The sequence below is a fragment of the Branchiostoma floridae genome, chromosome 10 (genome assembly GCF_000003815.2).
Source record: "Branchiostoma floridae strain S238N-H82 chromosome 10, Bfl_VNyyK, whole genome shotgun sequence".
In the NCBI taxonomy this organism is placed as follows: Eukaryota; Metazoa; Chordata; class Leptocardii; order Amphioxiformes; family Branchiostomatidae; genus Branchiostoma; species Branchiostoma floridae.
This window is the reverse complement of record NC_049988.1, coordinates 8,538,800-8,549,077: the sequence shown is the minus strand read 5'-3', so window position 1 is coordinate 8,549,077 and position 10,278 is coordinate 8,538,800. Positions and strand designations below refer to the sequence as shown.

Sequence of the window (10,278 nt, the reverse complement as noted above, 5' to 3'; positions counted from 1 at the left end):
GCATACATGTAGCTGATATTTTACTTACATACACACGTAGCTGATATTTTACTTACATACACATGTAGCTGATATTTTACTTACATACATGTAGCTGATATTTTACTTACATACACATGTAGCTGATATTTTACTTACATTATTATATAACACATGTAGCTGATATTTTACTTACATACACACGTAGCTGATATTTTACTTACATACACACGTAGCTGATATTTTACTTACATACACATGTAGCTGATATTTTCCTTACATACACATGTAGCTGATATTTTCCTTACATACACATGTAGCTGATATTTTACTTACAATGTCATACACATGTAGCTGATATTTTCCTTACATACACATGTAGCTGATATTTTCCTTACATACACATGTAGCTGATATTTTACTTACATACACACGTAGCTGATTTTTTACTTACATACACACGTAGCTGATATTTTACTTACATACACATGTAGCTGATATTTTCCTTACATACACATGTAGCTGATATTTTACTTACATACACATGTAGCTGATATTTTACTTACATACACATGTAGCTGATATTTTCCTTACATACACACGTAGCTGATATTTTACTTACATACACATGTAGCTGATATTTTCCTTACATACACACGTAGCTGATATTTTACTTACATACACATGTAGCTGATATTTTCCTTACATACACATGTAGCTGATATTTTACTTACATACACATGTAGCTGATATTTTACTTACATACACATGTAGCTGATATTTTCCTTACATACACACGTAGCTGATATTTTACTTACATACACATGTAGCTGATATTTTCCTTACATACACACGTAGCTGATATTTTACTTACATACACATGTAGCTGATATTTTCCTTACATACACATGTAGCTGATATTTTCCTTACATACACATGTAGCTGATATTTTACTTACATACACATGTAGCTGATATTTTGTGAAAAGCTTCTCTGGTACTCAACAGATCATATTGACCTCCATCGGGGTCTTCAGCCTGAGATTTATTCCAAAAATCTTGATGTTGTGGTAAATCTTGAGATGTTTCGAGTCAATCTTGAGATTTTTCATGAGAATCTTGAAGTCTTTTCGTTAACTGTAAAGATTCTTTAGAAAGATCTCAATGATTATAGTATAGTATAGTTTTATTGCACAACAGTTGTACGGGGTACAAAGTATGGCATCTACATAACTACAGTTCTATAACTTAACGCTTATCTAACTAATACAGAAGTTGTAGTATGGGATAAATTTCTTACAGCTATTGGAGGCTTTTACAATCATTGGAGGAATTTCTAATGTCTAAACCTTCTTTGATATATTTTCCTATATCTGTCATGCAGGGATTGTTACATGTATTTTGTATGTAGTTAACCATGTAATAGAAGCATTTCAACAGCCGTCTAGGCCAGCAACATCCGTTTCAGGGGTCTGATTATGTATCAGATTCTGCAATACCAGTACCAGTACTTAACATAAATGTAATTTTGTGTAATGGTTGTTGAAGAGCCTGTCTTAATGAGCCATATTCAGGTTTTAGGTCCATTGGCAAGTGATGTCATCATGCGCATACAGAAGAGGCAAATTGTTACACAATGTTTCCCGATACAAGTTGCCCTTGCTGTAGAAATAATTACCATCACATTAGGAGACTTAAATTGCAGCAAACCAGCCTATATGAACATGGCACTATGTGTATTTTCCTCTCGGTCCCAAGGGTATTATGGTAGTTTTGTGGCATAAAAGTTAACAAGCTACATGTGTATAATAAACATTGCTAAGGTCATTGTCTAATGGAAAACTTTTACGTACTTTGGTGGCATTAACCTTGATATGCTATAGGCTCTCATAAATAAGAGCTTTAAGACAGCTAGGTTCTCAAAATCCTGTCATGGTCTCAAATTAGCTTGACGTGTATTTTCCCTATTGTTGCAAAACTTCTCTGACTTACTACAATATTTTGGAGACGCAAAAGTTAACAAGCCATAGGCTTAACTTGATAGTTAATCTGTGTTGGTAGAAGACATTCTGGAAAAGTTAAACTGCAATTTCCAACACAAAAATTGGACTTACCCTTAACAGTGACGGTGGGCGCCGTAGACTTCCTGCAACTAATGATCTACTGCTCACCGACTTACATGTGCTATCTACATAACGTGACATCACAGAAGCAGTTGATTGTTCATTCCTTGACAAAGACTTATTAGCTTTTCAGTGGAAAATGTGGATAAGTCCAATTTTCGTGTTGGACATTGCAGTTAAACTATTCCAGAAAGCCATAGGGCTTTAAAGATCATTAGGCTCTCTCCTCATATTCCAGAATGATGTTGTATTTTCAGGAAAACATGGTAATTTCCCATTTCCGTCACGTCAAAGATAGCAAGCTAACGACTTTCACATAGATGAGTGCTTTCAAGCATCACTAGGCAGTCTCGGATATGACACAGTATTTTCCATATCCTTGGGAAACCTTTTAATTTCCCGTTTTAGTGACATAAAATTTTACGAGTCACTAGGCTCTTACGCAAACGACGGCTTTTAAGCATTTCGCGGATCTCCTGTCACGTCGTGGAATGACGTATCTTTCCAATTCAAGGGGGAAAACATCTTCATTTCTCGTCATTGGCATGCAACTGAGTCCACCTCTCAGAGTATTTCACCCGCGTAAAATCGATGACGCTGACGTAAAAGCAGGGAAAAGCCTGCCAAAATGCCAATTGTCCTGAGGGACAGCTTGCTAATGACCTTCCTCTATGTCCGGTACGTCTGTAGGATACGGTTATAGCTTCAGCACAATTTTGCAGTACTACAGCATGTCATGCATATGGATCGTGATGTGAGGAACTTGCCAAGTCAATTTCCAGTTCCCACGCATTACGTCACATACTAGTAGATTTTATCTTCAAAAGCGTTCCAAACTTGCAATCACAACAGTCTCAATCCCTTAATCCTAGGTACAATTATAGCGATATGCTGTTTTACAGGTACATTAATGAATACATGTAAATGTATTAGAACTGCAATAACTGAGCCTAACATGGGATGTTGCTTATCTACAAGTAGCAACTTTATTTGTGAGGTAGTACCCAGTAAGTTCAGATTTCACAAAGAGAATTCTATGATTCAGAAAGAAGCTAAAACTGAAAATATATTGTCTTCCATAATTTGTCAAGTCATGTCCTACAAATTTTTAACATTCTGAAGTTAAATATTCCTAGTAGAATTATGGTACAGTTACTATGAATGATGAATTTTCATTGGAAGACAGTTAACTTAATTGGAGAGCTGTATATGTTCATGTTCATATATTGGACAAAGTACTCATTTAATTTGACACTGTAAAACTACCATCTCTAAAGTATGCTTACTTTCACATTCAGCCTAGTACATAAGCTTAGGCTGTTGTGATAGCATGATACCATTTCTGACTTAGTTCAAATCTACCACTAAGTCTTGATACATAAATGTCAAGTATATAAAAATTATAACATTACAGATCTAGATATGCTACATGTAGCTTAGACAAAGGAGGTTAAAGAAACTTGCTAACAAATTCCTACCCATTAATTCAATCCTCAGATCCATTTTGATTTGCTTTCCTTCATTAGTCTGTATTCTAACTGGTACAATTGCCCAATTGTTGTACTTTTTCATGGCTCCATTCAAAGTTAACCTGAATGATGAAGTTACCATGATATACATGTAGCTGTATTGAACATGAATGGACGAAAAGAATGAATTAATGATGGTTCGCTGTATCCTAGTGGTTATATTTAGCAACGGCGAATTCTACATCATGAACTGGCAGCAAGCCCTAGAATATTTGTCCCCGGGGTCCCATGTTTCTAGGCTACACCTGCGTCTTTGGCTTAAAATGCGTCTCTAAATCATAAGTGTGTAACGTTACTGGTAGTTGCTTTTGCCATCGGAAGTCAATTAGGATTAGACCTTTGATATGGCTGCACCTGCTAAGCAATCCCTCAGTTGTTTTTTATTGCTTTTGAACGATTGGTCCTTCAGATTGAATCAGGATCTCTTTCATTCACCTGAAAAGTACATTTTTGTACTATGCTGTCTTTGCCATGACAATGGAGTGTACATGTAGCTGTGCTAGAGAGAGATATATGGATTTTTTTGTTCACTTTAACCTGCAAACATTTCGTCATTGTCAATTCGTAGCAACAGTGTGCGTACGTGTAGAATCTATTTCCATTGATGGATTTGTATAAGACTATCGCACGGTTCCGTGTTTCTTGCAGCTCCCCTGATCGATATGTCATTTGGGATTATACTTAACGGTATACATGTACATGTATGCCTTCATGTCTGTCTTCCTTTTTATGGAAAGCCCAGTGGGCTATAGCTCAGGGCTCCAGATTGGTAACTGATGTGATATTGTATCTGAAGAAGAATCAATATCGGTCCAAACCTGTGACGCTCCAGCATCTAATTGTCATAAATTTATGCATTGTTTCAGGCCTGCCAGCATTAGGCGAAGGAGAGGCTTCAAGTAGAAAGCGTCTTCTTTCTGACTGAGGGGGAACCTATTGGCTCGTACTATACGGTGAGTAATATTGTATTATATTTTGTAGGGTCTGAGTTAACCTAAATTTCTTTTCACACCTTTTGGTGTATAGGGCAGTGCCCACCTCCATTTTCTAGGTCTAATGTTATAGACCTTTGGCAATACATCCAAACCTTCTGAATGTACATGGTAAGCACTTAACCCACTAGGCTATTGCTCCAGTATGGATTGCGTGGTGGCTAAAAGGTTTTCAGCTCATACCAACTAAAGGTGTTTCTTTGCTGTTACATAATGTGTAACTTATTAAAATGCAGCACCGTTGTTGCAATTCCCATCCTCATACATGTACCAGGATTGCTGTTTCTACGCCCACCTGACACTTATGGGCCTATGTTTTCCCTACAAGCTCTCAGGGAGCAATTTTCTGGTCTGTCGAGCACAGTGCCCTTGTGCTTCATCCTCTGCTGCAAGGGCAGCCACTGGAATGGTCTGGTCTAAAATGGCAGATCGAACTTGAGATGTTTTTTTCATTAGACCAGAGAGTGGCAGTTCTGCATGTTGTAAACTCTGCCTGTCTGTGTGTGTGTGTCTGTGTGTGTGTCACAGTGTTTGTGTGCGTGCGTGCGTGCGTGCGTGAGTGCGTGTGTGGATGAAGGTTAGACATCCAGGTAATACTAATAAGATATGTCCAAAAGCAGAGCAGTTACTCCAGCAACAGTTGCTTCAGTAACTGCTTTTTGGGCATACATTTGTGTGTGTGTGTGTGCTTGTGTGTGTTTGTGTGTGTTTGTGTGTATGTGTGTGTGTGTGTGTGTGTTATGATATCAATGACTGCATGTAAGTTTAAAATGCCTTACATGTATGTGCAACAACTCAATCACTTCTGTTTCAAATGCTGCTGGTAGGCTCTAGATGCCTGTACATGTAATAGAATTTAAGGCAGATGGTGTTATAATGCTGTAATTTATCCACAGAATCTGATGTGATTCCTTTTCTTCATGCTGACTAATGTTTTGTAATCAGTTGCAGACAAATGCTGTTATTGGCTACTTAGTATGATAACTGTACTATTCAGTCTGGCAGTTTGGAGATAGTGTTTTTCTGCATGACACCCATGGGGTATATGATAGGATTTAAGCATGTACAAAATGTATGATGGCAGTAACTGATTGAACACTTTTTACAAGCACATTAAAAAAAAATGTACAATCTACATATTAGTCACTAAACTTTTTTTAAAGTACTGCAACACTTTTAATGAATCAAGATTCACAACTGGCTACATTGTACTACCAAAATTCTGTTGGACTGCTGTCTGTGCCAAGATTCAGGAAAATTGGACATTGCTGAGTGCACAAGGCAGTCATCAAGTGTTCGAAATGGGTATATTGTGAGCTGAGAGGTTGTTTTAACAAGGTAACAATGATTCATGGCACTACAAGCATCACTTGAAATTGTGATAGTATCTTCTTAGTTTCCCTTTATCTAGTGATACATGATGACAGTCTGACAATTTCTACAAATTACAGTGGATCTACTGGCCTGTTATTTGTAGATAGTTTGCCTTGATGAGAAACGTAGCAGGACAGATCAAATCCAATCTTCTTCTATATCTATTCTCATAGATATGCCTTCATAAAATTTTGATAGATTGAGGTTTACACTAAAGAAACTTTACCTTTACTGAATGCCTAACACCTTATCCATTTATTATTACTGTTAGTAATCTGATGCCATCATAAAACATGTAGACAAATGATCAAAGTGAAGAAATGGCTTAGTTTTTGAGGCAGTTTGGTGGCAGGAGTAGGCAGTGCAATTTCATATCTTTTATTATACACACATGTAGTAAATTGATGAGGCTGTTTCTTGGAATACCTTTTCTAGATATATAAAACTTAACTTTATCCTTCCGCTTGTGTCAAAGGGAGCATGGGAGATGTAGGGAGATGTAGATGTTGTTCTGCTGCCACATCATGATCACCAGTTCTTTGTTTTCTTGTCATTTTTCAATGGCAGGTTTGAGGAATGCTTTGTAATCTGAGTTCCCACAGAAGACTCAATTGAAATTTGAAGAATGCTGGAAAATGCACATTTTCTCAAAGGATTTATGCATTCTCTCGGAGCACCCAAATATCCCTTTGACTTTCCCCCACACTTTTCAATAATTCATTCCCTGTCCGATACTGAATCACTGCATATCAAACTTCAAAGGCTGATATCATACCTCAGGGGTCCTGCCATAGCGCGTAACCAATTTACTATCGCTCGCGATCTCGCTCACTTTTTTGATGGCAGGAAACCGGTAGAGCTATTTGCGCTCGTGGCATACATGTCACGGAATCATGCTTTGGATCATATCAAAGACTAAAATGAAAAAAGCAGGATATGAAATAAAAGAATCACTTGAAAGACACACAGAGGGGAAAGGATGGCCGACTCATCTTTTAGAAGTACCACATAATGCATCTTGCAATAGTTATTATCTTTACACCAAAGTATCTTATTTTGTTTCATCCCATATTCTCAGTTTCTATTTCAGGACATCACAGGGCCATTTGCTATTTGATTCATTTTAGATTGAATAGGTTTTAATTTTCAGGAGTGACTTTTGGGGGCCTCTCTATTTCTTGGTTTTCAGTTACTCAGTCCGTTGATCACTCATACTAACGATGCACCCCCGGTAGTAAAAAATATTGAAATGTTGCGGATTAAAACTTAGATGTTAAGTCACATCTGAGATATTGCACACAGGTGTTATAAAATGTAACATTAATGTTGCGTGGATGTGAGTACCTTTTTGAGGCATTGTGGGGCAGTGGGTTGTTATCCTCTGTATCTAGGACAGTGTCGGTATTGGAAGGTGGGGCCCATCCCCCTCCTTCCACTGCCTTTTACTTCTCCAAGTCCAACTGAAGTCAGGGATCCACTTTTGCATTTATACCTGGGTGGAGCGATGAAAGTTGTGTAATGTCCAGCCAGCAAAACCTTGAATCAAACTGGTGACCTCTCCATCTGTAGCCTAACCACTTGGCCATTTGATGCCACGAAAAATTGTAGCAAACAGATTTGTGCCACAAGTGGCTAATGTTAGCAATCAGGATTCCTGTCCATTCAAACAGACCCATGATTGAACAATTGCCCACCTTTGGCCCTCATCCAAAACAATGTACTGGGTAGATGGAGGTCATTGTACGGGCTCCTTGCTTTCAAGGTGACTCTATAAGCATCTAGATGATTTAAAGCCCATCCAATCAACTTATGGTGTCTGATGAAAATGAATTGCTGTGATTTTTTCTGACACAAGTAATTACTACAGGTTGGTACTATTGGTGTATGGTGTGTGATGCATGTGTATGAAGGATTACCAACGGTGTGTGCCCAGAAATATTATGCACAGCAACACCTTGGGTTCTGTTGGCAAGTATGCACAAAGCCTTTCTCTATCAGTAAGGGTAAAACTGTCCATATTGTCTACAGTCTGTTGCAGTAGTACATAGCTAATTAAGATTACATGTACTGTCAGATGTTGACTCTTCGACTAAAATGTTTGCTAGTCAAAGTAATTGAGCAGTTTACACTCACTCATGATCACTAACTATCCGGTTTAGCGTCCATTGTTCTCTGTCTTGCAGAGGTTGGACATGTGTTACTAAATAATGTTAAGTTCTATTTTAGTACTTCTGTGCTAATTTTGTTGTAAATGTCAAGATGTATCTATTAGGTTGATGTAATTGCACTATTTCTGTTCTTATCATTCATACATGGCTACCAAGAAAATGCAAAGTTTTTGCCACTCCTTTACTGCCCCCTTAACAGTTGTACTGCATTGGATTTTTGTACATGATCACCTCTTTTTTATCCCCAAAGACTTAACAGGCATCACAGTGTGCTGCTGCTGCTGGAAGAGATCATTAAACTCATGATGAATGCTGCACGGACTCTTGCTCATTTCATTTGTCAAGTCAGATGTGACCTCAATATCTAATGGTGTGTCACTGGGCAAATAATTGTCATGTGCAACTTCCAATTACGTTGCATGTGTCTAGCCAACTGCATGTAATTGTCAGTGGACATTCAGGGTCCTCTTATCAGTTGGCTACTGTGTGTCCACTTTATCGAGCAGAAAAAAGTGCAATGCAAGGTCCCAGTGAATGAATTTGCAATTCAACATGAATACATGAAAGGGAACAATATCTGAGAAGTGGTGGTTTGTTGCTGACCTTAACATTGTTCTTGTTCCTATCCATACAGACCTGTGGTCAACCAGACACTATGATAGCAGTGTTCACAATCATCATCGCCATCATTGGGGTAAGTTTTGAATTAAACATGGTCTTTGTGGGTTATATCATTTGTTATTTTTCTAAACAGCAGTGATTGTTTACCGATGTTTCATACTACTTTGATAGACTAAGTAATGCTAGTTCATCTTTATACGTAGGGTAAGCTTTACGTTCTTTTAAGAACAATGTATTTAGGGGTATCAAGTCGACAGATGGTGATTTCAAACTGCAATATTTTAAAAATATCACAATTCGAAACTACCATCCGTCGACTTGACATCCCTGGATACCCTGTTTAGCAGCACAATGGATATAGGTTACCGCGCGGATAAAGGTGAACTAACGTTACTTCTTCCTGGACGTTCCTGGTGGAAAGCCACCTGCAATAATTTGTAAGATATTCTAAACTTCGTGACTGAGTTGCATAACACTTGATGTATCTGTGTAACAAAAATGTGCAGGGTTTGGATGTTTGCCGAGGACAGACGTCCCAGCCCACAGTGAAGGGTCTGACCTTGGAGCAGAGGAAGATGATGACATCACAGTATGAGTGCTACATGAAGATGATGACGGATCCTCCGTTTGAAGGTGAAGGTCAGTGGCAAATCATGTTCTGTTGGACTCAAGCCATTGGGTTTATGGTCTATGTACATATGGTAAGTGTATGCACATTTACATTGCTGACTGTCCAGCCAAGAGAAGGGTCCAGTTTAACTGTCTAGGGGACGGTATTGGAGGGCAGGGTCCATCCCTAGATCTGCCTACACCTTTTACTTCCCCAATTGAGTTCAGGTGGGTCGGCAGGGACCGAGGAAAGTTCTGTAAAGTGCCTTTCCCAAGGACACAGCATGTAGTCAGGAATGCCAGGAATCAAATCTGTGGCATCTCAGTCTCAATCAACATGCCAAGCCTAGCCAATCAGCTATAAATGTCACAATAATCAGTCAGTCAGTCAGTTAGTTAATCAATCAATCAATGAAAGTGTGTGTGGTAAGGACCACTGAGCAATCAAGTATTCCGGGAGAGGGAAAAGAGTGAAAAAAAAATTGATTACGGATTTTGTTTCCAATATAAATTGATATGAAAAATATTTTTAGCTGTCTCTACTGAATTCTTCAATGTGTCAGTAAGTTTGTAATAACTGAACCATTACTGCATTAGATGTATAATTGCAGTCTAGACAAGTGCCCTTATGGATTAATAACTCAAGCAGCTGTTGTGTTCCTTTCTCTAACCTCCAGATGCCTCTGACCCAGTACAGTAGTGCTCTAGCCAGTGTCCGTTTTCCGTCAATTGACGGAAATTTGCTGCGTGTGACGGAAAAATTTTAAAACCAATCTGTCAACCTTGACGAACAAAAATCCTTGGTGGAAGCTACAGGCGGCTTGGGGACGCCGTCCACGGCCGTAAAAGCCACACACTGTTTTGCTATTGTTATTACTGTTGAC

The 10,278-nt window shown here is 38.5% G+C and overlaps 1 protein-coding gene across 7 annotated transcripts in view; it reads left to right on the top strand.

Annotated features, from left to right (window-relative positions):
- The window catches only part of LOC118423783 (calcitonin gene-related peptide type 1 receptor-like), a 135,488-nt gene that overhangs the window by 106,830 nt on the left and 18,380 nt on the right, over positions 1–10,278 (top strand). For 6 of the 7 annotated variants that reach the window (XM_035832005.1, XM_035832002.1, XM_035832003.1 and 3 more), the window contains 3 exons: positions 4,497–4,583; positions 8,799–8,858; positions 9,292–9,424. In XM_035832005.1, the coding sequence (XP_035687898.1) occupies positions 8,820–8,858; positions 9,292–9,424 (172 nt within the window). In that variant the 5' untranslated portion in view covers positions 4,497–4,583; positions 8,799–8,819. The remainder of the gene's footprint in view (positions 1–4,496; positions 4,584–8,798; positions 8,859–9,291; positions 9,425–10,278) is intronic. The other variant, XM_035832007.1, reaches the window with a different exon arrangement.